This window comes from Panicum virgatum, chromosome 5N (genome assembly GCF_016808335.1).
Source record: "Panicum virgatum strain AP13 chromosome 5N, P.virgatum_v5, whole genome shotgun sequence".
Taxonomy (NCBI): domain Eukaryota; kingdom Viridiplantae; phylum Streptophyta; class Magnoliopsida; order Poales; family Poaceae; genus Panicum; species Panicum virgatum.
The window spans coordinates 64,351,233-64,378,893 of NC_053149.1; the positions used below are offsets into that span (position 1 = coordinate 64,351,233).

The window sequence follows — 27,661 nt, forward strand, 5'->3', positions numbered from 1 at the left end:
GACAACTATATTATCCTTAGAAGATTATCATACACAAAGTCGGCTGTATTTCTAGACGTGGATTCTAAACCAACCGACGCCTCTTATTGTTCCTGTATCAGAGGAATAAGGTGGAATGATAAAATTATATTAGTTTTTGGAATTTTATTTTTCTACAAGGAACATTTAATTTGTTTGCAGAAGCAATTTTTTATATTGTAATACAATGAATCCAATTGAATTTTTTCCAAAAGAATATTAAACATGTAAATAACATTTCTCTTAGACCATGGTTAATTGAAATTCTATCTTATAAACCGTAAGAATAATGTATGAAAAAAGGAAGTGCCACGGAGGAGAGAGAAACTAATAAAAACAAACAGAAAACGGAAGAGCGAAATGTGAAAAGGCCGTGGGGAGAGAAGGCTTCGCCAGTCTGCAAGCCGCGCGCGTTAAAGCCGCAACTGGTATCGATCGTTCCTCCCTCACCATCTCCCTCCTCTTCTCTCACCGAATCACACGAAGAGGGGGCTCCCCATTCCTCGCCTCTCTGCCCCCGTCCCCGCTCACCTACGAGTGATAGCCCACACCTGCTGCGCTCGTCCCCTCCCTCCTCCCTCCTAGCCCCTCGCCATTACTCCCTCCCTCATAAAGGAAGAGCAGAGCAGGGTCGAGGAAGAAGCAGCGCCGGGGAAGGACCCGGCCGTAGCCTCTGCTCCGCGACTCCGGCTCGGCGCCTGCCAACCGCGCGGCGCGGCCACCACGCTAGCCCCCGTCTTGCAGGCGAACAGAGCCGCCGCGTCGATAGTACAGTAAATTCCGCCGCATTCCATTCCCTTCCCCCTTTCGAAACCCACCCTGCATTTACTGCACGCCACTCGCCCTCCGGCCTCCCGCGATCTTCGAAATCATCTCCCTGCCAAAAGGTAGGTCTTGGCGTTGGTGTTCTTGCTGCCTTTTCGTTCTTCTCTTCGTGCCCCGGCGGGTTTCTTCCTCTGAGTTCTGCTCCTGTACGGGCTGTGTGTTTTTTTTTAGTTTGTAGTAGTGTTCTTTGGATCTTGATCTGGTCGGCAGCTACTCACGTCGATCGCTTTGTCTCAACGACGCAGCGGCCGGAGACGGGAAGGCCGGGCGCTTCAGGATGGCGCGCGAGCAGCTGGAGGAGGCCATCGTGTCCGACGGCAACGGCAAGGAGGAGGAGGTCGGGGTCATGGGCATCGCCGGCGCGGGCGACGGCGACGAGCAGCACGGCGGCGGCAAGTTCAGCATGAAGAGCTTCCTCTGGCACGGCGGCTCCGTCTGGGACGCGTGGTTCAGCTGCGCCTCCAACCAGGTCAGCGGAGCGCCACCGCCACCCCATACGCGAGTGGAGCGGTCTCCCTCCGCCATGCTCCCTCAGCTGAGCGCAGAGATAGAGAGAGCGAGAGCGAGCACCGGCTGGCAGCCTGGCTCTGAGAATTGTTTTTCCATGGCTCGTGGTCTTGCAGGTGGCGCAGGTGCTCCTGACCCTGCCGTACTCCTTCTCGCAGCTGGGGATGCTGTCCGGCGTGCTGCTGCAGATCTTCTACGGCTTCCTGGGCAGCTGGACGGCCTACCTCATCAGCGTCCTCTACGTCGAGTACCGCTCCCGCAAGGAGAAGGAGGGCGTCAGCTTCAAGAACCACGTCATCCAGGTATGGCTGCTTGCTTCGCTTCCGCCGCCGCCGACGCCGCCGTCTCCCGACTCCACTTTCTCCTCCCCACCATTAAAACATCTGCAACTGACTACAGTTTCGATCCTTTTGATCCGGTCTCCTCCCTCCGGCCTTTTTTTTCTTCTTACCAAAAATTTGCTTTTTTTTTTCTAGTCGCGTCTGGTCGTTATCGATCCGCCGTGGCTGCAGAAAATGCTGCCTTTTGCGAAAACGGGAGAGGGTATTGGATCCCCCGGCCCCTCGTCTGCATGCTCCGTTGTGCTGCTTGCTTGTCAAACCAAAAGCCAGCGGAGCCATGCCATGGATGCCGGAGTGGACTTGGGGAGTTCCATGATCCTTATCTCTCGCAAAAGCCGTTCGTGCAACTAACAATCTGGAATTAAAAAAAACAAAGATGATAGTAGAAACTTGGTAGTATCAGTGGTAGTGATTGAGCTGACGATAATCTTGTGGTGTGATGTTGACCAGTGGTTCGAAGTGCTGGACGGGCTGCTGGGCCCGTACTGGAAGGCGGCCGGCCTGGCCTTCAACTGCACGTTCCTGCTCTTCGGCTCCGTCATCCAGCTGATCGCCTGCGCCAGGTGGGTCGCCCGATCCTCCTCCCCTATCTTCCACTCCGCTGCTGCACTGTGAGAGGACTGAGCAGGGGTGAGCTGAAGCCTGCGAGATCTTTGGTCTCTGTGTGCAGCAACATCTACTACATCAACGACCGGCTGGACAAGCGGACATGGACGTACATCTTCGGCGCCTGCTGCGCCACCACGGTGTTCATCCCCTCCTTCCACAACTACCGGATCTGGTCCTTCCTGGGGCTCGGCATGACCACCTACACCGCGTGGTACCTCGCCATCGCCGCGCTCATCAACGGCCAGGTGAGCCCCCGACCTCACCTCCATCCACCGGGGAGAGCGCCATCCCAACGCACGCACAGGCACGCTGGGTCCTATCGGCCTTCGGCTATCTACCAATGATTGACCATCGCCGTCGGCGCCGACCGACGCGTGCAGGTAGAGGGCGTCGCGCACACCGGCCCGACCAAGCTCGTGCTCTACTTCACCGGCGCCACCAACATCCTCTACACCTTCGGAGGCCACGCCGTCACAGTGTGAGTCTTCCTGCTAGCTGCCAAGTCTTCGGTTCCATTCCATCCCGAAATGGATGAATTCAAGTCAAACTAGCAGCACGAGCTTACTATGCTCCAATTCTGCACTTTAGCAGAATGCCATAGTTAATTGCTACTGAGCTCTTTGTTTAGTTGTTAATTACTTGGAAGTGTGCTGCTGTTAATTGTTACCCCTGAAGCAGAGCTTGCAGAGGTGAAGTGAGCTTTTCACCGGCTGCAGCTTTTGCCTGCCGCCGGGGAGGACATGTCCGGATAGGAAACCGGCCTGCCTCCGGTCTCCATTCTATTGGTCCCCTCCCTTCCGTCCGTCGTCCATGGTGGGCGATACCAGACCAGCTGCAGTACCACACCGCGACACTGTAGTTAATCCTAACTACACATGCATGACTGTAGCTTTGCAGCTAGCTCAGCTTCGCAAAGCTACCTCCACGGCGTGCAGCAGATCCCCATGAACAGCCAGGGCCACTTAGCTTGTGCGTGGTGGGAACCCGCTGCTTGCGTAGCTGCAGCCGTTGGTGATGAAACGCGGTGATCCGGCTCCTAAAGCTCGGTGTGGTCATGTGCATTTGTGTGTGGGAGAAGAGATGCATCCAAAGGTCCCCTACCAGTACAAGATATAGCCTATGAGGGAGGGAGGGAAAAGAGATGCAGGGTTAGCCACTTTGCATTAGAATAGACGGCTTGAGGATGATCCCTTTATTCCCACTGCTTGCTCAATGCCTATTCTTGATCTATTTTATTGCCTGGATCATTGTTATGGATGGCTGGGGCATGATTAGAAGCCATGCGAGCAATAATTAGCAGCCGCGGCGCGCTCTAGTGCGGTGTTCAAACGCCTTGGTCTTTAGTGGGCGCCGCTGGGTCGGAGATCTGGGAATTTTGTATCTCCAGCTGCGGCATGTGGGTGCTTGACTGCTTGTTCTAGTGGGGAAATGGAAATGGGAAAACAAAGCATGCTTCACTGAATTCAGCGAGTGCAAAGTTCACATCATGCGTTGCAGATGCAATTCGTTCCTATCTAGTTGCCCTCATGCAGGAGGCAATATGAGGATGATAAGCTTGCAACCATCCATGGACTGCCACATTAGGTATTTAAGCTTAGTGGAGCAATTGAGACACACGCCCACTTTGGGCAATGCATCCTAAAAGAAGAAAATGGTGAGCGTCTCTGTCCACCTTGATTGACGGTGCCCCTCACCATTGCTGGATTCGAGCAATTTCTTCAGAGCCCGGACAGTTAGGCTCTTAACTTACTGCTCTGGAGACTGTAAGAGTGATTTGACGATTATTAGTGGAGTGCATCACGAGATCTTCTAAGCAAGCTGGAGCGGAGTGTTCAGCAGGGGATTAGTTTACTGGTAACGGCCTTATTTGGCCGCACTTGCCGGGTCCTCCATCATTTGACTGGGAGGCGCGGCATGCATGTGTTGGCGAGAGCTTGCAAGATTCCTCCTGCCGCCGAGATCTTTGCAAGCATCCTGCCGTGCCGGTGCGTGACTGGGAGAAGCACTAGCATGATTTCCTTTTGCCGTCGTCGCGTATCATTTGATCAACTAAAGTCTAGGCATCATTGACTCGCATGTGCGAGGCCGTTTAGTCTGTTAATTTCCTGTATTTCTTTTCTACTAGTATTTAGTTTATTTCTGAACTTTTGCAAGATGATCAAATGAAAACTATAATAATAATAATAACAGAAAGTAATTGTTGGTTTTCGGTGCAGCGAGATCATGCACGCGATGTGGAAGCCTGCCAAGTTCAAGTACATCTACCTGCTGGCGACGCTGTACGTGTTCACGCTGACGCTGCCGTCGGCGGCGGCCATGTACTGGGCGTTCGGCGACGAGCTGCTGACCCACTCGAACGCCTTCTCGCTGCTGCCCAAGACCGCGTGGCGCGACGCGGCGGTGATCCTGATGCTGATCCACCAGTTCATCACGTTCGGGTTCGCGTGCACGCCGCTCTACTTCGTGTGGGAGAAGGTGATCGGGATGCACGACACCAAGAGCCTCTTCAAGCGCGCGCTGGCGCGGCTCCCCATCGTGGTGCCCATCTGGTTCCTCGCCATCATCTTCCCCTTCTTCGGGCCCATCAACTCCGCCGTCGGCGCCCTCCTCGTCAGCTTCACCGTCTACATCATCCCCGCGCTCGCGCACATCCTCACCTACCGCACGGCCTCCGCGCGCATGGTAAGCGCCCCCCACTTCCTCTCCTCCCCCAACTCTCCCATCCATCCATGGCCGATCATGGCATGTTTTCGTGCTTCAAGTACCAGAAAAATGGCTCTGGATGTCCGAACAGCATCTGGCCTGGCCGTGCAATAGCGCCCGCAGCAGCCGTGGCCCTGTCACGAACAGTGCCCGGATTGGGAGCCACACGCGGTACAGGCCATGGAATAGACAGTGGAGATCCGTGCACAGGCAGCAGCTTGCCAGCTTCCCAGTTCATGTTAGATGAACAGAGCACTGGGCCCCGCCGCCTACATGGGCAAATCCCCAATCATTGAATCCGGCCAACAGCCACATTAATTCGGAGCCGGCCCCGCCCCGCGGCGCCCGACAACGATATGGACGACGGATCGGGTGATCGGGATCGCCCCCGCGTCCCGAATCCGCGTGTCTGCCCGTCGCTTTGTCAGGCGCCGCTGGCTATGGCAGATCGATCGGTCGGTCCGCCGTCGTGCCAGGTTCCGGTCAGTGGCTGGCGGGCTGGTCCCGCCCCCGCCGGCGGGTGAGCAACGCACGGCGCGCCCGCCGCGTCGCGACTTGCGCGCGGGTAGGGGTATGGGACGGTGGCGGCAGTGATGGGTCAGTGGAAACCGACCGTTGACATGTCTGACGTTGCGCCGATGCGGTGCTGATGTCCGGCGTCATGCTGCCATGGGAGACCCTGGCGCGCGGTGGTCGACGTCGCGGCGGTGGCGCGTTCTGGACGCGCGCGCTCGCGGGGATGGAGATGCCGATTGCCGCGGCCGGACGCGCGCCAGGCAGCGTCGGGTGAGTCTCTGCTGGAGCGCGAGGCATCGATCGATGGATGTGGGATGGCGATGGGGATTTGGGTGTGCGGCTGGAGGGTTCCTTTCCGGGCCTTCCTTTTCCCCAGCTTTATTTCCGAAAGGAAATCGAACAGGAGCCCTGAAAATGCCCCGAAAAAGATGGTACTAGGAACGCGCGCGATGCTCATCTTATCCTGCACAGCCGTGTCCTAATACTAGTACGTGTATATTCTGCTAGCTCCACTGCTTTCTGACGTATCTTTTTTTGTCATGGAAAATGCAACAGAATGCCGCGGAGAAGCCACCGTTCTTCCTGCCGAGCTGGACGGGGATGTTCGTGGTGAACGTGTTCATCGTGGTGTGGGTGCTGGTGGTCGGCTTCGGGCTCGGCGGCTGGGCCAGCATGGTGAACTTCATCAGGCAGATCGACACGTTCGGGCTCTTCGCTAAGTGCTACCAATGCTCCAAGCCGCCCGTCCCCGCCGCGCCGGCGCCGTTGCCGCACCACTAGGGCGCGCGTACGCCGCGGCGGCGGCGGCGCCGGCCGGAGGCATCGCAAGGAAGCCGGCCGGCGCGTCGCTTTGCAGCAGCCAGTGTTAATTGCTAGGTTTCGGTCGCCTTGTAATATACAAGCCTCCTCTCCTCCTCTCCCCTAGGGTGCCACTTGACACCGTAGCAGGACTCGATCAGCAGCAGAGGTTTCTCTCACGGCGGCGGCTCGGGACCCGTCCCTGGCGTAACAAGAACACAAGATCTCCTCGCCCCCGAGGCCGTGCCGCTGCCGCGTCGCTTTCCCCTCACCCCGCGCCCGATCGGTCCGTCGCCATTGGTGTTCCTTGTGTTTTGTTTGGCTTGCCACCAGTATAAGTGTGAGTGATGGTCATGGCTTATAAGGCTCTCTCTTTCTCGCTCTCGGCTCATGTGAGAGTGAGAGTGACGATTCCACAATCCATATGATATGACATACTTATCCTATAGGGTTCCTTGATTTTTTTTCCCCTTGTTCTTTTTTTCTACTCCCTTGATTCATGGAGCTTGGTCCATGTTGTGTAGCGTGTGGGTAACTGTAATGGACGGGACGATTCCTCGTGCTAGCTGAAGGCAAAACACAGTGGCCTTTGTTTATTGGGTCAGTTGGATCCATGGCACTACAATTTCACGAAGTTGGATTTCATGTTGAAATCCATGCCATTGAGTGGCATGATTTTCAACGTGAAACCCAATTTCACGGAGTTGTGGTGGCATGAATCGAATTTTCCCTTTGTTTATTGCCCCTTCGCTTTGGACCTCCTCCTCCAGTCCTCCTGGCGTTGTAGTCTTGCAACTGCGGTGAGCGTGCGATCCTTGCTCACTTCGATCGTGCTGCTTTTGCCGAGCGGCTTAAAGTTTTCTCGACGGGTTTTTATGGGCTTCTTTGAAAGGACCCCCACAAAGCGATCCACCACACGGGAGAAGGAAGAGAAAGATGCGTGCGCTCCAGATAATGGGTGGATGTCCATGGATGTTGCGGGCGCGGCGTGGGTCGGCGCGGACCATAATTACGCGCACATCGGGGGAGCCTCCTTTGAGATGGCCTCCAAAAGGCCCTGGCTTTGCGCATAGGTGACGCCGCGTGAATGGGTCACTCCATCAGATGACTCTGATTAGCGGCGGCGGCAGCCAGGTCTAATCATGCCCTACTGCTCGTACAGCCAGCCGGCGGTGGGCAAGCAAGCCTCGCTTTCGAGGGTTGGGTTCGGACTTGGGAGTACTCTGCTGCCGCCGCCACCACTGGGCACTGGCGTACGGCGTACAAGACTACGCCGTAGTGAATTATTGATTGGCTTCCGGGTCGCAGCATCAGCACGGACCTTGGTTGCCAAGGTTGCGCTTTAATTCGCCCATGTGAGTGGTGCGAGCCGAGCTCTCTTGCAACTGGATTCCCCGATCGTCCCTCGGGGCATCAGCCCCACATGGAGCGGGGCATGTGCCTCCTTGACCACCGGTTCCTCTCCAGATTTCCTCTGGCTTTGCTGCATCTCTGTATCTGTGTTCCTCATCCTCCTCCCCAAGTCCTGAAGACTATCATGGAGATGGAGAGGTAATCTAGCTTAAGGGATAGTGGCGGTGCTGGCGCAGGGCGGCCATGTGCCGTCGACTAGCTCCGAGATGGCTTAATCTAGCTGCAAGTAGCCGTTGGTGACGGTTTTGTTCGATTTGATTCCGAGTTCGGGGGTTTTCAGCACATGGTTTGGTTTAATAACTCCTCCACTCGAGCCTCACAGTTCACATGCAGCTCACACTTGCCGTTGAAAGGAATCCCATGATGATTAATGAGCTGTGCTTAGTGCTTGCCGTTTGCAACGGATTTGTCGATGACGGATATATTGACATAAACCAGGAGTGAGTGGCGTGCCAGAGAGACACTGGTGTCTTTGGTTGTCCGACTGTTTCTGCAAAGCCTCTCATTTCAGGTGAAGGAAGCCGGCAGCTTTTTCTATCAAGTAGCTTATCTTGGTTGTACAGAAGAGATCCAAGACCACGCTAAGGAATAGCAAGGTAGGTAAGCTTGACATGGAACTGAAAAGCAAATCGTGTCATCGCTTTTTGCAAAACACAAGGGGGAAATGAGTTGAGATAGCTATATGACACTATAGCATCTTTCCAGAAAGCTAGTGTGCTTTTGGGCCACATCGCGCGATGCAGAAGAACTTGAAATGGGCCTATTCGAAGCGAAACAGACCTAAAAAGCCCATTAGTTGGTAGCTTCGGACAGGCTACATTTTATTGGGCCTCATGCAGAGTGACTGGAACAGTAGCAAGTGAATGGTTCTACTGCACTACTCTCTCTAGCTGCCTGATGCTTGCTGCTATACTGTCAAAGCCTTCACATGTTAGATGCGATTCGCCGACGATGTTTGCTGCCATGATTCTAGAGACCAAACATTTTTTATATGAATTGAAAACACAGGTAACTGATGCAAAGCAGAGGGTTGATTTTCAGCAATCTGAGTGACATTGAATAGTATCAATCAAAGAGTCAACCAGCTAGAGGTATGTGGCACCAAAGTACTTTAACGGGGAGAAAATAACGCGTACATTTGCTGGAGCAACCAAGCACAGCATGCTTACTAGCCCGGATCAGCTTAACCAAAACCTGGGAATCCCGGAGTCACGTTCACTTGAAGCACTGTTGTTAGGCAGCCTCTGTATTCTGCCAGAGAACTCGTTAACCTAGGAAACATGGAAGAAAAAAGTATCAATAATGGTTTCGAGCCAAGCATTTCAGTCAGCCGAGTCCATTAATAACTATCAGAAACATAACCAGCGTAAAATTGTCAATACATCAAGCACCTTGCAATGAAAAAGATTATATAAATCAAATTGCTCCATTTTTTTTATTAAAGGCAAGGTGGTTTCACAGAACTATGGAAGGTTATATGGTGAAATGGCAGGATTCAACTGAACGGTATATTAAATTATGGGATAAATTTTGTTCAATGGCAGATTCTACAGAATTGTAGCACAGAACCATACAATACCGTTCTGCATCATGCTAACATCATTACTAAGATATTTACACTTGAAAGCTTACAACTTGTTGGGATGCCACAGACAATGAATAGGAGACACTAAATAAAACAGCGGTGCAAATAGCAGAGGTACAGCCTTCTAGACTCATCAGGGAACATGTTAAAATATTTTTGGCCCATAATGTAACAAACATTTGTGAAATAAATTGTTTTTACAGAACACAAGTGTGGGGTTTCAACATGTCAAACTGAAAGAAATTAAAAGTAAAAAAACAAAAAAAATGACCATAAGAAGTTAGATATCCTGACCTTCTCATCAATCCACATCAAGGACCGCAGTTGATTATCCAGTATCCGGACAGCAACATCAAATGGTGTCATACTATCAGAGGCCTGAAGTTCACCACCCTGAATCAGACAAGGGAAGTAAGAGATTGCTTGAGACTGAATAGCGAGTCCATTAGTACATCTTGATTCTTGACTAACCTGAGTAGCATTCATAGTCTGAATGATGGATTTTACTTGTTCTGTCATATGTTGCAATTCATGCTCCACAACTTCTGCTTGTTCATACCTTAGCATTGCAAAACAAATTTAATTGGGAGACACAAAACAAAGCATATATGAAAGAGGAATCCTGGCATTTTCTATCACAAACATGAATAAACAGTATAGAATAATTTAATGGACCAGGATAAGTTCTGCTAAATTTTGTAGCCATAACACCATTGCAAACAGACCATAAAAAATAAACAGGTAATTTGCTATATATATCTATAATATTCAATTCAATTCCCTAAAAAACATTCAATTCAGATTTCATTTTGAGAAACCATACTAATGTTTTCTTCCAAAATGATTAGAACTGTATTTCTTTATACTACATTAACCCTAGATTTGGAGTAAAACTAAAATCCAGACAGAAACAGTGAACCAAGTTTCTTGAACTAACATTGTATCTCTTGCTGAAGCAGCCTCATCTCCACGAAGTAATGCACGTTCATCCTGGAATATGCGTTCAGCTTCCTCCTCCATGCCCTGGAGAGCGTTGTCTACCTTTAATTACAAAACAAGTTCTTTCAAGTTAGAAACTGAACAAAGAGTCTCTCCGTGATGATAGGAACAGCACTCGAGATCTTTGAAAAAAAATAGCAAGGTTAAACTACATGCAGAGCTGCAAGGGCACTGATTGAGATATTTTTCAATAAATTGCAATAATTAAGCAAGAAACACTGCCAGTCGTATTGGGGGGTTGGGGGGCATAACCCATTGGAAGGCAGGCATCAAACAATCACTATACAGAGCATGTACAAGTGTAGGACTGTAGGCCTATCAAATTGCCACCATTGTGAACTACGGGATTTCTTTTTAATTTTAGGTTTCAAATTTTCAACACTGTTTCTTTGACCATTTGTTATCGTTACTCAACTTCAGCATATGCCAAGACTCAAGCCTGGAACAGGCATTGTTTATTACTGTTATTACATATGCCAAGGAAACTAGCATTTGGAAACCCATTCTGTTCACAATGTTGAACTTCTCGTCGACAAAGGGTTAGTTGACTGACTAAGACAAACAAAACCAAATCCATGGTAGGTAAGTAAAACTACTTATGTGCAGGTTACAAGGGGGGCATAATTCAAAGCGGTGAAATCTTCAGCATCTGTATTAACATGAAATAATGTAATGCCACGAGATGACCAATTACGGGAACAAGGGAGCCAACAGTGTAGAAGAGAGGATAGGAGAGAATATTGGCTTGTATTCCTCCAAACCCTAGAAGGGTGGGATATATAGTTCCTAAACATGGGCCTCTAGATGGGCCTCTATACATGGGCTCAATATACTCCAACACCCCCCCGCAGTCTGAACTACCGGCGCAGCGGTGTTCAAGACTGGACAACAAGAAAGCAGTCTGAACTACCGGCGCAGCGGTGTTCAAGACTGGACAATAAGAAAGCTAACACCACCGCAGTCTGAACTACCGACGCAGCGGTGTTCAAGACTGGACAAGAAGAGAGAACAAATAGAGTACAAAAGGGCAAATACCCCCCCGCAGCCACAACTAGCCACCGGCTACGTTGAGGCTGGATCGAAACTCCGAGAAGGTCGAGGAGGGCAGCCCCTTGGTGAAGATGTCAGCAAACTGGGAGGTAGTCGGGACATGGAGTACCCGAACATCGCCGATGGCGACTCTGTCGCGCACGAAGTGTAGGTTGATCTCCACGTGCTTCGTCCGCTGATGCTGGACGGGGTTGGTGGAGAGGTACACAGCACTGACGTTGTCGCAGTAGACGAGCGTGCTCTTGGCGAGCGGGCTGTGAAGCTCCGCCAAGAGCTGTCGTAGCCAAGACGCCTCCGCCACGCCGTTGGCGACAGCCCGGTACTCCGCCTCGGCACTGGAGCGGGAGACAACCGGCTGCCGCTTGGACGACCAGGAGACCAGGTTGCTGCCCAGGAAGACGGCGTAGCCGGAGGTGGAGCGACGAGTGTCCGGGCAGCCAGCCCAGTCAGCGTCGGTGTAGACCACCAGCTCAGCAGAGGACGAGCGGTGAAGTACCAGGCCGAGGTCCACGGTGCCACGGACGTACCGGAGGACCGTGCGCACCGTAGCGGGCTTCACGACCGGGCTGAAGGTCTCATCATAGTCCACACCAGGTCGCTGAGTGAACCCCCGGAGGACCCAGCGAGCCTTGTAGCGCTCCAGTGTGCCGTCAGCCCGACGCTTGTGCGTCCAGATCCACTTGCCAGTCACCACATTGCAACCAGACGGACGCGGCACGAGGTCCCACGTCTGGTTGGCAAGAAGAGCCGCGTACTCCTCTTCCATCGCGCGACGCCAGTGAGGATCCGCCAAGGCGTCGCGGACAGAGGAGGGTACCGGAGAGACCCGCGGCTCTCCCTCGGTGGCGGAGAGAGTCGCGGCCTGGGACGCCATCCGCCGAGTCACCATGGGATGGATATGCCGAGGATCCCGATGGATGACCGGCGGGTGGTACACCTCCGGCTCGGCTCGAGAGGGAGCCGGAGGTGGCGGCGGCGGCGGCAGTGTCGGCGTCGCAGGTGCCTCTGGAGCAGGAGGCGGCGCCGGTGTCGGCGCCGAACGACGCCGGTACACCTGCACCGGCTCAGTGTACCGCTGCGGTGTCGGGGTCGGCGCCGAGCGGCGCCGGTACACCTGCACCGGCTGAGCGTACCGCGCAGGTGCAGGGGAAGGCACCAGGGCCGCGCGTGGCGCAGCGGGTGACACCGGGTCCGCGCGCGGCACGACCGGAGGTCCGGGGACGGCGCGTGGCGCGACCGCGGGCACCGGGGCCGCGCTCGGCGCAGCAGGGATCACCGGAAACGGTGCCGGCGCGCCGGGAAAACCTGCAGGAAAAGGACAGACAGGTAACGGTGGATGAACCACCGGGTCAGTCGGAAACAGAGACTCCAGCTCGGGGTCAGGAGAAGGTGTAGAGGAGGTGGAATAGGGGAAATCCGACTCGTCGAAGACGACGTGTCGGGAGATCAAGACGCGGCGAGTGGTGAGGTCAAAGCATCGGTACCCCTTGTGGTCAGGGGAGTAACCGAGGAACACACAACGAGTCGAGCGGGGAGCCAGCTTGTGGGGAGCGGTGGCGGAGGTGTTAGGGTAACACGCACACCCGAAGACCCAAAGGTGGTCGTAGCGAGGAGGGGTACCGAAGAGAGCGTGGTGTGGAGTGGGAGCAGGAGAAGCTGTGGACGGAAGGCGGTTGAGCAGGTAGGTGGCGGTGTGAAGGCTCTCAGCCCAGAAGCGCGGGGGCAGGGAAGCCTGGATCAGAAGGGTGCGCACGACGTCGTTCGTCGTGCGAATCATCCGCTCAGCCTTGCCGTTCTAAGGAGAGGTATACGGACAAGACATACGCAGCTGAACACCCCGAGACAGGAAGAAGGAACGGGAGGTGGAGTTGTCAAACTCCCGCCCGTTGTCACACTGGAAGGCCTTAACGGTGAGGCCGAACTGAGTGGACACCCAGGCAAAGAAGTGGAGGAGGGTGGGGAAGGTCTCAGACTTGGCGCGCAAAGGAAACGTCCAAGAGTAGTGCGAGAAGTCGTCGACCACCACCAGATAGTACTTATAACCAGAAAGGCTAAGTACAGGAGAGGTCCACAGGTCACAGTGAACAAGATCGAATGCACGCGTCGCATGCGAAGAAGAAGAGGAAAAAGGGAGCCGAACATGACGACCGAGCTGGCACGCATGGCAGAGGTGCTGAGCAGGAGCCCTAGTAGTAGGAACATCGGTACTACGACCGAGCTGAGCCAGAACGTCGCGGCCAGGGTGACCAAGACGACGGTGCCAAGTGGTGGAAGACGGTGTCGCGGCAAAAGCGGCAGACCAAGACGGCCAGGGTGAAGAAGAAGACGAGAGTGGTGCAACGGAAGAAGGAAGGCGAAGGTTGTAAAGGGGTCCCGTGCTGTCACACCGGAGTAGAGAACGTCGGGAGGCCGAATCCTTTATAGTGAGGCCAGAAGAATCAAACTCGATGGAACAGGAATTGTCAGCTGTGAACTGACGAATGGAAAGAAGGTTATGAACCATCTGAGGAGCAACAAGGACATTGGGAAGGAGAAAAGAACTAGGAGCAGAACCCACGGCGGTGACAGGAAGACAAGACCCGTCACCAACCATGATGGAAGGACAAGAGGGGTGTGGGGGTCGGACAGAAGAGAGGATACCGACATCTGGGGTGGTGTGGAAGGAGGCACCCGAGTCGGCGATCCACTCGGTGCTGACCGGCGTCGTCCGCCCCATGGCACTGAAGGACTGCGCCAGTGCGGCCTGGCCCCACCCCCCAGGCCAGGTCGGCTGCTGGCTGGGTGGAGCGGGCGGTGTCCAGAGCGGCGCGAACAGGGGAGCAGCAGCGGCGAGCATGGCCGCCGGTTGGGGCCGAGGACGAGGGCCGCGACGGCGTGGACCGGCGCAGCGTGCGCGGCGTGCGCGACAGCCTGCGCAGCGGCCCGCGCGTGGTCCCCGGGCGCGACGACCTGGGCGGTGCGCGCGGCGGGCGCGACGACCTGCGCGGCGTGCGCGGCGGCGAGGGAGGCGTCGGCCCGCGCAGCCTGCGCGGCGTGCGCGGCTGCGGCCACAAAGGCGGCGGCGGCGGCCAGGTTGGCGGGCGCGACGACCGGAGCCTGCAAAGCAGGGGCTGGTGGTGGCTTGGCCTGGGCTGGAGCAGCGGCAGGCGCGGTGGTGGTGCCTTGGTGCTGCCACGCGCAGCCAGGGAGGGCCGCCGCGGCGACGGTCGATGCCAGCTGAGACGGTGGAGCAGAGGCAAAGGGTCCCTGAGATGGCGGCGCGCAGGTGAAAGGGCCCTGAGGCGGTGGTGCGGAGGTGTTTTGGGGGTTTGTGGGACGCGGCCGCTCTCGCAGGTGACCCCCGTCCACGAGCAGGCGCCCGTGGGGTCCGACGCGTTCCACGCCAGGCGCGGACCCACGGCGTCGCGGAACGCCAGCAGCGCCCGCCCGTCGCTCGCCAGGTCGTCCGCCCCCGCCCGCGCCGCCAGCGCCGCGGCGACGAGCAGGAGCAGGAGGAGCGCGGAATGGAGGCGCCGCGGCGGCGGCGGGGCCGGCGTCGCCCGCATCGCGGCGGCGGGTGAGGAGGGAGGAAGGAGCCGGTCCGGGGGGCCGGGGAGGTGGCGAGGAGGCTGGAGCAGGACCCCAGTGGCCCGCGCCCGACCACGCGCCCAGAGCAGGGGCGCCGGCTGCACTGCCCAGAACAGGGGCGGCGGCTGCAGAGGAGGAAGGGGAGGGAAGGCGCACGGGGCAGCAGGAGCAGAGGAGATGCCGGGGTAGGAGGAAAGAGGAGCGCCGCACGCGCCTGCTGCGCCCGCCCCGCCCGCGGCTGCGCCTGTGGCGGCGAGCGCAACGGCGGCATACGGCAGCTGAGCAGCAGAGGAGCCGGCGCTCGGGATCCAGGCGCATGGGGGAGCGGCAGAGCCGGCAGCGCCGACGGGCTGCAGAGCAGGGGAGGAGGAGAGGTAGGGGAAGGAGGAGAGGGGAGGGAAGGGCGGCGGCGCCGGCTGCCGGCCGGCCATGGCGGCGGCGGCGGCTACAGTAGCCAGAAAACCCTAACTGATACCATGTAGAAGAGAGGATAGGAGAGAATATTGGCTTGTATTCCTCCAAACCCTAGAAGGGTGGGATATATAGTTCCTAAACATGGGCCTCTAGATGAGCCTCTATACATGGGCTCAATATACTCCAACAAACAGGAGCATATAACAAAGGATGAAGTATAGTTAATGCAAGCAATGGAAACAAAAAAAGAAACTTAGAAGAAACACAAACCTCTCGCTGATGAGTTTCTATCAACTCAAGTTGGCGTTCCAAGCTTGTTTGTGTTTCAACAACTTTTGCCACCTCAGCCTGCAACAAAGAGGTAATCACAGTAAAATCTTGCATAAACATCTTCAAAAAGGTATAGAGTAATCTGAATCAAAACTTTTCACCAAGATAATTAAAATTCCATGAGAAACCATCAATTTTCCTACTTCAGGTCTTCGCAAACTAAGCTTAATTAGCCTGCTACCATCTACTCGTAACAAAGCATACACTGTCAATATCATTTATCTTAAACACTATTTTACAGATGGCACTCAATAACAATCTAAAATAAGCACAAGCATATGTATAGCCATAAGCTGATCACCTAACTACAAGAGCTTGAATGAGAATTTGCCAGATAGTTTGAGCCCCTTAGTAAATACAGTTAGACATGTTGCTCAAAAAAGTAATAGTAAGTGAAAAGCTGAACCTCAAGCTTGATAAGAACATTTCTATTTTGCAGAATTCTCTTGTCCCATTCAGCTATTGCAGTTGCATGTTTCCTGAACTTCACAGTACGGTCTTGAAGCTCATTGTTCCAGTCCCTAATAATCTACAGCATACAGAATTATGTGAGTTTATCTAGAGAGTGAAAAATAGGGTCGAGCTTCTTAATTAGAAAAATCAGATGTTCAGGTAGCAGAGATATTGCTCTAGTCTCCAACACATTGCTGACAGAGAAAAGAAAGTGCCAAAGTGGAAATTGACTAACTGTAGTTTAAACAGATAAGTGCAGTACCTCCTCAACACTTTTGCCAACGATTTCTGATGGAAGCTTAGGTGCTTGGGAAGATGCTGGAGTGATAGCTGTAGAAGTAGCAGGACTACAGAAGACAGCAGAAAGGAAATGAAAATGTCAGTCCAGAATCCAGAACTAATAGTAGAAATACATCAAGAGAACTTCTACAACCCTGTGCTGCTAGCTTGAACAGCTGAGGAAGTTGCCTGGCTTGTGCTGGTGGTGGTGGCTGATGTGCTAGCAGTTGTAGTAGAAAGGCCTATAGTACAGGCAAACATACAAACATAGGGGTCAGTATAGTGCAGGTAGTGATAAATATCAGGTCTCGAAACAATAATGTAGATTCATTTGAGATGTTATGCTGTAAAAACCGGATGCTATAATATAACTCTCTGTGGGTGACGCTTAAATGTTTTAAACCAAGCACGGAGGCACGATAATTGGTCCAAACCAGGCATGTAGGCATGGCTAACAATGTCATTGAACTATGGTTGAAGGACAATTGCAGATGATGAAGATCCATGGAAGCTCACCAAGTGACAGTGTTGGAGATGAGGTAGAAGCTGGTGTGGTTGTTTGAACACTAAAACTAGGAAACCCTATTGTTCCAGTCAATGGAGAGGTAGTGGTCATGCCTGCAGACGTAGATGCACTTGTGACAGTGGTGGTAGTGGCTGTTGCTGCCGCTGCTGATGACGATGATGGTGCTACTGAAAAACTGAAACCACTAGTAGAAGCAGCAGGGAACAATGACCCCGATGTCGCAGAAGCTGAAGTAGCTGATGGCGCAGTGGATGCACCAGTTGCAGAGATAGAAGCTATAGTTAGTGTAGAAGCTGCCGAAGATGAACCAAAGGAGAAGCCAGATGTAGCGGTAGATGAACTACCTGCTGCACTGGTATTAGAGAATAGCGAGGGTGCAGGTGAAGCCTGCGAAGTGGCCAAGGAGAGGCTGTTGGCAGGCGAGGACACTGGAGTGGTAGGAGTGGCGGATGTGCTCTTAGCAAAAGCAAAGGTAGGAGCCGAGGAAGCAGAAGAGAACAAGGAAGCAGCCGTGTTCCCCGTCGTCGAGCTTGCTGTTGACGGCGTAAAACCAAAGGACGGGGCGGATGCTGTTGCTGGCGAGGCAGAGAAGCCAAAGGATGGTGTCGTGGTTGCAGCTGGGGCTGGAGAAGAGGTGCTGCTGCTGCTGAAGAGTGGCGCAGAGGTGGTAGATCCGAACAGCGACGAGCCAGTGGCGCCTCCAAACCCTAAAGCCTGTGATGATGCAGTGGTGGAAGCAGTGCTCGACGCGGCCGCCCCCGAGCTGAACGAGAAGCCGAATGATGGTGCCGAGGCGGCGGCCGTGGTACTGGTGGAGCCGGACGCCGATGAGCCAAAGCTGAAGCCCGTGGAGGCTCCGGAAAAGAGGCTTGGCGTGGACGCAGCCGAGGTGGCGGCGCCGAACAGACTAGGTGTCGTCGCAGCGGCGGAAGTGGCCCCGAATATGCTCGGTGTGGTCGCCGCGGCGGAGGTGGCCCCAAATAGGCCCGGAGTGGCTGCCGCGGAGGTGGTAGCGCCGAACAGGCCCGGAGTAGACGTCGCAGAGCCGGCGGCGGACGCGCCGAAGAGGCCCGGGCTGCTTGCGGGGGCAGAGGCAGCGCCGAAGAGGCCGGGGCTGCTTGCGGCGGAGGTGGCAGCGCCGAATATGCTAGGGGTTGTTCCGGCGGGGGATGCGGCGGCCGTTGCACCGAAAAGGGATGGGGCCGGCGCGGCCGATGAGGCGGCTGCGGTGGATTGCCCGAACGAGAATCCGGTGGATCCGAAGCCGAAAGGGGAGGCTGCAGTGGAGGCGGGCGCGGCGGCGGACGAGGCCCCAAACAGGGAGGAGCCGAAAGTAGGGGCAGAGGAAGCGGCGGCGGAGGATGAGAAGAGAGATGAGCCGAAGGCGGGGGCGGGGGAGGAGGCCGCCGCCGGCTGGGAGAAGGAGAAGGCGGATGGGGTGGAGGAGAAGGAGAAGGGGGAGGAGGCGGTGGAGCCCGCGGCCGCGGAGCCGCCGAAACCGAAGGAGGTCGCCATGGCTGGGGCGGCGGTGATTTGGGCGAGATTTTAGCGTGGTTTTGCCGCTGGCTCCACGGCTGAGCGGCTTCTGGGGGGCTTGGGGCGCTTCTCCGCGCTTTGGCTTGGTTGCCTTTTGTGGCATATTTTGAAATAGGCTGCCTCTTGCCTCTTGGCTTCTTTTTTTTTTGAACTCCGGCCTCTTGGCTCTTGCAGCCTTGCTAAAATTTTTTTTTTTGCGAAAATTTGCTAAACATCATTAAGCATGAGAGTTTTATGCAATATTGGAACTGCGACTGCAAAGACTTACCGGATTTAGGTCCAGATCCAAGATAGAAAGTTTAGTTATGTAGGAGTAATTATGATTATATTGTAAAAAATAAATTGTACAACTCTATTACTCCCTCCTTCCTCGTTTATAAGGCACGGTGGAACATGGCACGGTCTTCCAAACGATACTTTGACCAATTATTTGTTATATATTATATCACTTATGATTATAAATTTATAATCATTGTAAACTATATTTGATCACGAATCCAATCATATAAAATTTACATTATAAAAATTAAAAATTAATAGTTAAATTATTGGTCAAAGATATAAATGTTTGAATCTTGATACGCGTGTGTGCCTTATAAACGAGGAAGGAGGGAGTACATGTATATAAAGATGAAGTATCTATCAAAGTATCAAAATGTATGATGAACAATCTTTCATCAATTCCACCTCATAGCAGAGCCAATACATGTTGAGCTAGTGAAGGAATAGTCCACCGCATCTAGCAAGCCACTAGAAAAAAGTGTTAATTCCTTCTATGTCATTAAAAATTATACTCATTCCTCATGTGTCATTAGCCCCACATATCATAGACACAAAAAAAAAGAATCTCTTATATGCTATCTGATGACACATAAGGGATGAGTTATATTTTTCAATGGCAAGAAGGAAATTTTCAAAAAGTACCATAACTCCATAGTCCCTCTCCAGCTAATAATAAAACCACATCGCTCATAGTTATTGCAGTATGTTGCCAGTTGTAGCGAAAATGGCCTCTCATGCCATATTTCAATATAATGTTTTGGCGATTAATGACACACGCAACACTTGAACTAATGTGTTTGCTTAGATGATATACTCAGGCTTTTAGGTTCAAGTGATGACAAAGAGAAGAGAGGCGAAGCTAGGCCCGAAGGGCCGCCCCTACGGGGGTTTCGCTACCCGGTTAGCGGACGGGGGTCGAGGGGGAGCCGCCCCTCGCGGGTCTCAGGGCAGCGCCCTGAAACCTAAAAGAAATCAAGTCACCGGTTGAACCGACGCCAAGCAAATCACACACGTCGGTGCATTGACTTGAGCACGTCTGGGAGTTTTAGTATCACCGGTTAAACCGACGTAAGGCAAAATGTACTCATCGGTGCAATGACAGAGATGGCCTGCGGGCTAGGGTTTGGCACCGGATGAACCGACGATGGGAAGTTTGAATACGTCGGTGCAATGGCAGAAGCAGACCAAGAAAAATGCATACATCGGATGAACCGATGATGCACCGGTTAATGGCGTCGGTGCAGTTGTCCAGAGAGTTTGTTTTTCAAGGATCAGAGGACAGTTGCACTCACCGGTTAAACCGACGCTAATATTACATACACCGGTCGATTGCGTCGGTTGATTGCCCGTACACGTAACGGCTAGTTTTCAGTGGGCAGTTTAGTATCACCGGTTAAACCGACGATGGCGATTTGGGGAGCATCGGATTAACCGGCGTTAAGCGTTTTTCTGGCAGCTTTTCTCCAACGGCTATATTTGCTTGTGCTGCCTATATATACCCCCAAGGCTGGGTCATTTGAGAGTGCTGGAGTTCAAAGAAGTATACTAGAGCTAAAGATCATCTCCAACCACCATAGAGCCTCATTGTACATCATATAGGCTTAAGCACACTTGTTAGAGTGCTTAGTGCTTGATTAGGGATTAGTTCTTGCGAGAGCTCCCTTGAGAGAAGTCTTGCTGCGACAAGCAAACACTTGTACTCGTCGTGTGACCCTCCGACTTGGTGTGGAGTGGCAACGACACTTTGTGCGGGGAAGGAGGCCCCTACTTGGTGTTAAAGCTCCAAGATAGTGAAGACGGTGCCGTGGTGACGCTTCGAGATAGACGGTGGCGGTGACCTCGTCTTTGTGACTTGGTGTCACTTAGCCTTTGCTTGTCGGGAGCCTTGGAGGCGTGGCAAGACGGTGATCAAGCGAAGAGACTCGGTATCACACTTGTTCTTTGTGAGCAAGTGGCCGTGGACGTAGGGAGGGACTTTGGTGTCCTAACCGAACCACGTTAAATCGTGTGTCTTGGTGTCTTCACGGGAGTTTGCATATCCTCTCCCTTACCGCTTTACTTACCGCATTACATTTCCGCATTTACTCTTTCTTGCTTACCTTTACTTTTCTAGTTAGTTTGATTAGGATTGACTATAGGTTGCAAGTCTTTTGGGGTAAGTAGAGGGTAGCATAGATAAACCTTAGTCATAACTAGCATATGTAGGACGTGTTAGGTTTATCTTATGCAATTAGATTGAGCCCTAGGATAGAAAAGCGATTAGCGACCCTATTCACCCCCTCCCCCTCTAGGGTCGGACACCCCGGTGATCCTTACACCAGTCAATATTTTTATCGGTTCATATCCATACGCCAACCTTATTTACCTTCTTCCTCTTCTATATTTTATTATACTTAAATCAACACCAATTAAAATATATCATCAAAAAACCTGATATGGTTTCCATCCGTTATGCTCCTCAAAAGGATGAAATAGGAAATAGGCTCATCCTACTTTTTACCTTTATCTATGGTTGGAGTTGCGAATTCCGTAACGATGGAACTTTACAAAATGCAAATAGAATTGCAATGTCTTACGTGCGATGATTAGGGTCATCCATGATAAGATGACTACCACCATGTGTGTGTGTGTGTGTTTTTTTTTGAGGGCTTTACCTATGCGTGCTTTCCATCGCTTCCATCTATTACTGGGTGCTTGTTCTTAGAGCTTTTACTTCTTCCTCATTTTTCTCATCCACTTTCACCACTTTGAAATATGATAATAGAATATACAGATTTAATACTAAAGAAGGGCCATCATCACAGATAAAAAAGGCATAGGGACACAGGAAGTTAGATCGAGAGCAAGGACAAGTTGGTGATTAGCTTGTAGGCAAAGATTAGCACGGCGCACAAATAAGAAAAAAATGTGACGTGGCATAATAAAAAATAAGCATGTATGATGATGAGAAATGGGTTGACTTCACAAGCAAAAACACGAGGATGATGACGAGATGGTCAGAAAGAAATCAGTAGAAGAAGTTCGTGTATCGTGAATGGAGGTGGAAGGAGGGCAAAAGATAATGGAGGAAAGTTGAATAGGAGGGGGAAAATATGATCTAAGGAGAGCAATGGTTTCTTCCTAGGAGGAAACAGTGTTGACTATCAAAATGTAATAGTAGTACATATAGAAATGGACATGCGGAACAAACTAAAGCCATCCATATTATAACCACGATGCAATAAATTAATGTAAAAATTCAATAAATTATTGAGCTGAAAGATTTTTTTTTGTTATTAGAGATGAGAATCATATTGAATTTGAGGGGGGGATCTAATATTCTATTTCTCCGTAAGTACCTGTTCTTGTAATTCAAAACTCTAAAAGGACTCGATTTGCAAACTAAAATTCATTTCTGAAAGGGCTCGTCAAGTCATAAAGAAATCTGTTTTTTTTTCTGTAAGCCTGTAATACGAACAGCTCGCCCAGTGCAGTCTGCAATCCAATCCCGTCGCTCGGCTCGATTGTAACGGGGACAATAATCCAACCAGAACCAGCCGTCCAACCAAAACAAACCCCCTTCTTCGCGAAAAGAAAAGAAAAAAAAAAGGTTACTCGCGACTTGCCGAACGCCCAAACCCGATCCGATCCCCAAAATTCCCCACACCCATGGCGGCGAGCTTGTGGCGGGCGGTGATGGGCACCGGCGCGGCGTCCGCGGACGCCGATTCAGCGGGCGGCGGCGTGGAGTTCTGGCGTGTTCCGGAGCGCGTGGGTTGGCTGACCAAGCAGGGCGAGTACATCAAGACGTGGCGGCGGCGGTGGTTCGTGCTCAAGCAAGGGAGGCTCTTCTGGTTCAAGGACTCGACCGTCACGCGCGCCTCCGTGCCCCGCGGCGTCATCCCCGTCGCCTCCTGCCTCACCGTCAAGGGCGCCGAGGACGTGCTCAACCGGCCCTACGCCTTCGAGCTCTCCACCCCGCGCGAGACCATGTACTTCATCGCGGACACCGAGAAGGAGAAGGAGGAGTGGATCAACTACATAGGCCGCTCCATCGTACAGCACTCCCGCTCCGTCACCGACGCTGAGGTCGTCGACTACGACAGCCGCCCTGGCGAGAAGTGATCGATTTATTCGATTTTTGATTGGTGAGCAAGGACCGGACACACCTTGTAACTCTGCAGCATCTCTATGTTATTACTCCTTTAGGTTTCGCGCTTGCATCTTCTTGCTTCGTGGATATGATCTGTGCATTTGTATAATATTTCGGTCATTGGGGGAATAAGTTCAGGATTATAGCTTGCTGTCTGATATGATACTACAACAACAACGTAGCCTTTTTTCCCAAGCAAATTGGGGTAGGCTAGAGATGAAACCCGAAAGAAATAAATTCAAGATTCAGGCACATTGATAGCTAGTCTCCAAGCGCTCCTATCCAAAGCTATCTCTTTAGAGATGTTCCAATCCTTAAGATCTCTCTTAACCGACTCATCCCACGTCAGTTTAGGTCTACCTCTACCCCTCTTTACATTATCGACTAGCTCAAGGATCCCATTACGCACCGGCGCCTCAGGAGGCCTTCGTTGGACATGTCCAAACCATCTCAGCCGATGCTGAGTAAGTTTCTCCTCAATTGATGCCACCCCGACCCTATCCCGAATAACTTCGTTCCGGACTCTATCCCTCCTTGTGTGCCCGCAAAACCACCGCAACATCCGCATCTCTGCTACACTCAGTTGCTGCACATGTCGTCTTTTTGTAGGCCAACATTCAGCACCGTATAATATCGCCGGACGAATTGCTGTCCTATAGAATTTGCCTTTTAGCTTTTGTGGCACCCTCTTGTCACAAAGGATGCCAGAAGCTTGCCGCCATTTCAACCAGCCAGCTGAAATTCTATGCCTAAACATCTTCATCAATGTCGCCATCCTTTTGTAACACCGATCCTAAATACCGAAACGTATCCTTCTGGACCGCCACTTGCCCATCTAGACTAACGTCTCCCCCCTCATGCCTAGTCGCGCTGAAATCGCACATCATGTACTCGGTCTTGGTCCTACTAAGTCTGAACCCTTTCGACTCTAACGTGCGTCTCCACAGCTCTAACTTCCTATTAACCCCTGCCCTACTCTCGTCAACTAGCACCACATCATCAGCAAAGAGCATACACCAAGGGATCTCACCTTGTATATCCCTTGTGATCTCATCCATCACTAAAGCAAATAAATAAGGGCTCAATGCTGACCCCTGGTGTAGGCCTATGTTAATAGGAAAGTCAGTGGTGTTGCCATCACATGTCCGGACAAACGTCGTCGCATCTTTGTACATATCCTTAATGAGGGTAATGTACTTGGTTGGGACTTTGTGCTTCTCCAAAGCCCACCACATGACATTTCTCGGTACTTTGTCATATGCCTTCTCAAGGTCAATGAAGACCATGTGCAAGTCCTTCTTCTGCTCCCTATATCTCTCCATCAATTGTCGTATTAAGAAAATCGCCTCCATGGTTGACCTTCCAGGCATGAACCCAAATTGGTTTTGGGTCACACTTGTCCCTCTTCTTAGGCGATGCTCGATGACCCTCTCCCAAAGCTTCATCGTATGGCTCATCAGCTTAATCCCACGGTAGTTAGTACAACTTTGAACATCGCCCTTGTTTTTGAAGATAGGTACTAATATACTTCTCCTCCATTCTTCCGGCATCTTGTTTGACCGAAAAATGAGATTAAAAAGCTTAGTTAACCAAACTATTGCTCTATCTCCTAGGCATCTCCACACCTCAATGGGAATACCATCAGGACCCAACGCTTTACCTCTCTTCATCCTCTTCAAAGCCTCCCCGATCTCTACCTCCTGAATTCTCCTCACAAAACGTCTGTTGGTATCGTCAAAAGAGTCATCTAACTCAAGGGTAGGGCTCTCACTCTCGCCATTAAACAACTTGTCGAAGTACTCTCTCCATCTATCCATGATCTCATCATCCTTCACTAGCAGTCGATCTGTCCCATCCTTAATGCATTTGATTTGTTTGATGTCCCTTGTCTTCCGCTCGCGGATCCTAGCCATCCTATAAATGTCCTTTTCCCCTTCTTTCGTGCCTAGCCGCTGATACAGGTCATCATACGCCTTACCTTTTGCTACACTCACAGCTCGCTTTGCAACCCTCTTCGCTAATTTATAGCCCTCGAAGTTGGCTGCACTCTTGTCAAGATGGAGACGCTTGAAACACTCCTTCTTCTCCTTAATAGCCCTTTGCACCTCGTCGTTCCACCACCAGGTGTCTTTCCCCTCCTGTTTGCCTCACTTACTCACGCCAAACACCTTTGAGGCCACCTTCCGAACACATGTTGCCATCTTTAGCCACATGTCATCTGCGTCTTCTCCATCTTCCCAAGGCCCCTCACCTAGCATCCTTTCCTTAAACGCTTGTGCCGCTTCCCCTCTAAGCTTCCACCACTTTGTTCTCGCAATCTTGGTACATTTGTCCCGGTGGACACGTACCCGAAGACGAAAGTCCGCCACCACAAGCTTGTGTTGAGGGACAACACACTCCCCAGGTATCACCTTACAATCTAAGCAATCACGTCTATCCTCCCTCCTAGTAAGGATAAAGTCGATCTGGCTCGAGTGTTGTCCACTACGAAACGTCACAAGATGGGATTCCCTCTTCTTAAACACGGTATTCGCTATCAACAAGTCGTAGGCTAACGCGAAGTTCAACACATCCTCCCCCTCTTGACTCCTGCTACCATACCCAAAACCCCTGTGCACTCGCTCGAACCCTACATTAGTCGCACCCACATGACCGTTGAGATCTCCTCCTATGAAGAGTTTCTCGCTGGTAGGCACGGTACTAACCATACTATCTAGATCTTCCCAGAACTGCATCTTGGTGCTCTCACTAAGGCCTACCTGAGGGGCATATGCACTGATCACATTCAAAACCGAATCTCCAACTACCAACCGGATTAGGATAATCCGGTCGCCTTGCCTTCTAACCTCTACGACTCTATCCTTAAGGCTCCTATCAATCAAGATGCCTACACCATTCCTACCCGGAGTTGCTCCCGTGTACCAAAGCTTGAAGCCAGTATCCTCAACCTCCTTCGCCTTCTGGCCCTTCCATTTAGTCTCTTGAACGCATAGAATATTTACACGCCTCCTAATTGCTACATCAACTAGCTCTCGCAACTTATCCGTTAGGGACCCTACGTTCCAGCTACCTATATGAAACTAGTTCAAATTTCTGCACGGCCGTTTGATTTATTTGGTCAATTGATTTGTATTGGCTGTTTTAGAATTTTGTGAAGAGACACCATTGGATGTGTAAAGTTACTGCAATTTTTCTTGCTGAATTTGACTTGTGCTATTTGAATATCATATCAGTTTTGATCCATGAAATTACTTGTTACTCCCGTTGGCTTTGACCCATAATTGAACTGTCTCACTTAGCCACTTGTCTGCTCCACCAACTATGTTTCGATGACCATGATGAACTCCAATCAGTGCCGTGTTTACAGGAGCAACTTCTAGAACACTGTTGCCTTCTTTTTTGAAAAACCTAGCACTGTTGCCTTCTGCATGAGCTTATGATGAAAGGCACGACGAAATTGTTTTCCAAGTGGAAGATATGTGCTTTAGTGTTCTTTATGATCTCATATCCTTAATTTATCATTGAAAGTCATGTTGATGAAAACAGATTAAACTAGCTTAGGGCAATCAAGTTGACCGTTTATGAAAATAGCTAGAATCAGCAATAATCTTATAGGTGTATCACCATATCTGCATCTGAGCTGATAAGTCACGGGCTATCTGCCTCACTATTGGAAATGTTTTGGGTGTAGAATGTGCTAATGACTTCAGCATTATTATGTTAAAGATCGATGCTACTGTGTTGTAATCCTGTAATCAACAACCAGCATTGTAGGGTTTGGTTCACGTTTTTCTTAGGGATCTAATATGCTTACTGGGAATCTTTCCAAACACAACTCTTCTTAGTTAGTTTCCCAAGTATCATTATCTCTTTTTATTTTGCGCTGAAATATGCTTGTTATATTCTTATCTCTGAATCAAAGGATACTTCCTTTCATTTCATTTGAGTAAGATTAGGTTTTATCTTACTCTATGATTGTAACACTAAATTCAAGGTGTCAAATGATAATATAAACTCATCCTCATATTTGCAACAGTTGGATTGAGACACAATATGCTTTGGACAGCATGGTCTGAGGTAAATACTGTCGACCATTGTTTTCTATATACTGAATTATGGAATTATAAAAGTATCTCTTATGAAATTATAAAAGTATCTTTTAAGACAATTACGGAATGGCTTCTGTTTTCCAAAGTACATATTTTAAAGGTTGTTGATAAAGTTTCAGAAAGAAAATATTTTAAATGGTCTGCAGTCGGTTCAGGAATGCAATACAAGTATGGCAGCTAGGTTATTTTATAGGTTAAGTTTATTGTCCAAGCATAATTATGACGACCCTTTTTATGAAGGTCAACGTGCATTCTGTTAATTTATATAAAATTTTCACATTATGGAAATTTATGTTCTCCTGTGCTTCATACAATTTTAAAAACCCAGGGTTGCTCCAATTTACGAGTTAGCAACATTTGCCTCGGGAATATCTTAATGCTCCCGCTGTATACCACGTTAGCACGAGTTAGATGCCACATGCATCCAGCAACATCTGTCTCCGGAATCTCTTAATGCTTCTGCTGTGTGCCATATTAGTACTAGGAGCTAGCTGCCACATGCATCAAACAAATTTTTACCTCCGGAATCACTTAGATTTGAGCTGCTACAGCTTTCAGATAGCTGCAGTAGCCCTTTGTTGGGTGGCGCTGTCCTTCGTTCAGATAGCTTACTTACTATTCTGTGGGTTGTCTGGCTTTGTAATGTGTTGTGCCGAATCATACTATCGT

At 51.2% G+C, this 27,661-nt stretch overlaps 3 protein-coding genes and 1 long non-coding RNA gene across 9 annotated transcripts; 2 read left to right on the forward strand and 2 right to left on the reverse strand.

Annotated features, from left to right (window-relative positions):
• Positions 1 to 417: 417 nt before the first annotated feature.
• LOC120672816 (auxin transporter-like protein 1) lies at positions 418 to 6,913 on the forward strand. 5 transcript variants are annotated; one of them, XM_039953410.1, is made up of 9 exons: positions 436 to 989; positions 1,089 to 1,312; positions 1,467 to 1,652; positions 2,142 to 2,254; positions 2,362 to 2,545; positions 2,681 to 2,778; positions 4,517 to 4,982; positions 6,075 to 6,268; positions 6,327 to 6,797. In XM_039953410.1, exons 2-9 carry the CDS (start codon positions 1,121 to 1,123, stop codon positions 6,442 to 6,444), a joined length of 1,551 nt encoding a protein of 516 aa, XP_039809344.1. In that variant the 5' UTR covers positions 436 to 989; positions 1,089 to 1,120; the 3' UTR covers positions 6,445 to 6,797. The 5 variants fall into 5 exon arrangements, with proteins under 5 accessions (XP_039809346.1, XP_039809344.1, XP_039809343.1 ...); XM_039953409.1 differs by having other exon boundaries at positions 436 to 905; XM_039953411.1 differs by having other exon boundaries at positions 436 to 791.
• Positions 6,914 to 8,743: 1,830 nt separating this feature from the next.
• LOC120673317 (nuclear pore complex protein NUP62-like) lies at positions 8,744 to 18,549 on the reverse strand. 2 transcript variants are annotated; one of them, XM_039954096.1, is made up of 9 exons: positions 16,924 to 18,549; positions 16,562 to 16,649; positions 16,391 to 16,475; positions 16,082 to 16,204; positions 15,616 to 15,693; positions 10,253 to 10,356; positions 9,787 to 9,874; positions 9,610 to 9,708; positions 8,744 to 9,001 (listed from the first exon to the last, which is right to left on the reverse strand). In XM_039954096.1, the coding sequence occupies exons 1-9, from the start codon at positions 18,446 to 18,448 to the stop codon at positions 8,909 to 8,911; spliced, it is 2,283 nt and encodes a 760-aa protein (XP_039810030.1). In that variant the 5' UTR covers positions 18,449 to 18,549; the 3' UTR covers positions 8,744 to 8,908. The 2 variants fall into 2 exon arrangements, with proteins under 2 accessions (XP_039810030.1, XP_039810031.1); XM_039954097.1 differs by having other exon boundaries at positions 17,026 to 18,545.
• A 3,730-nt stretch (positions 18,550 to 22,279) lies between these two features.
• On the forward strand, positions 22,280 to 27,301 carry LOC120674088 (pleckstrin homology domain-containing protein 1-like). Its single transcript, XM_039955198.1, has 2 exons — positions 22,280 to 22,878; positions 26,920 to 27,301. The coding sequence occupies exon 1, from the start codon at positions 22,400 to 22,402 to the stop codon at positions 22,853 to 22,855; it is 456 nt and encodes a 151-aa protein (XP_039811132.1). The 5' UTR covers positions 22,280 to 22,399; the 3' UTR covers positions 22,856 to 22,878; positions 26,920 to 27,301.
• LOC120674089 lies at positions 22,420 to 26,147 on the reverse strand. Its single transcript, XR_005674971.1, has 2 exons — positions 25,965 to 26,147; positions 22,420 to 23,048 (listed from the first exon to the last, which is right to left on the reverse strand). It is a non-coding gene; the product is annotated as an uncharacterized LOC120674089 (long non-coding RNA).
• Positions 27,302 to 27,661: the final 360 nt, after the last annotated feature.

Coding starts and splice junctions, on each gene's coding strand:
- LOC120672816 (XM_039953410.1), top strand. CDS start 1,121: ATGGCGCGCGAGCAGCTGGAGGAGGCCATCGTGTCCGACGGCAACGGC. Junction 2,546..2,680: donor CCGCGCTCATCAACGGCCAG/GTGAGCCCCCGA, acceptor CGACGCGTGCAG/GTAGAGGGCGTCGCGCACAC. Junction 4,983..6,074: donor GCACGGCCTCCGCGCGCATG/GTAAGCGCCCCC, acceptor AAAATGCAACAG/AATGCCGCGGAGAAGCCACC.
- LOC120673317 (XM_039954096.1), bottom strand. CDS start 18,448: ATGGCGACCTCCTTCGGTTTCGGCGGCTCCGCGGCCGCGGGCTCCACC. Junction 10,357..15,615: donor TAGAAACTCATCAGCGAGAG/GTTTGTGTTTCT, acceptor TTGTAATTAAAG/GTAGACAACGCTCTCCAGGG. Junction 9,002..9,609: donor TGATGTGGATTGATGAGAAG/GTCAGGATATCT, acceptor CATGTTTCCTAG/GTTAACGAGTTCTCTGGCAG.
- LOC120674088 (XM_039955198.1), top strand. CDS start 22,400: ATGGCGGCGAGCTTGTGGCGGGCGGTGATGGGCACCGGCGCGGCGTCC.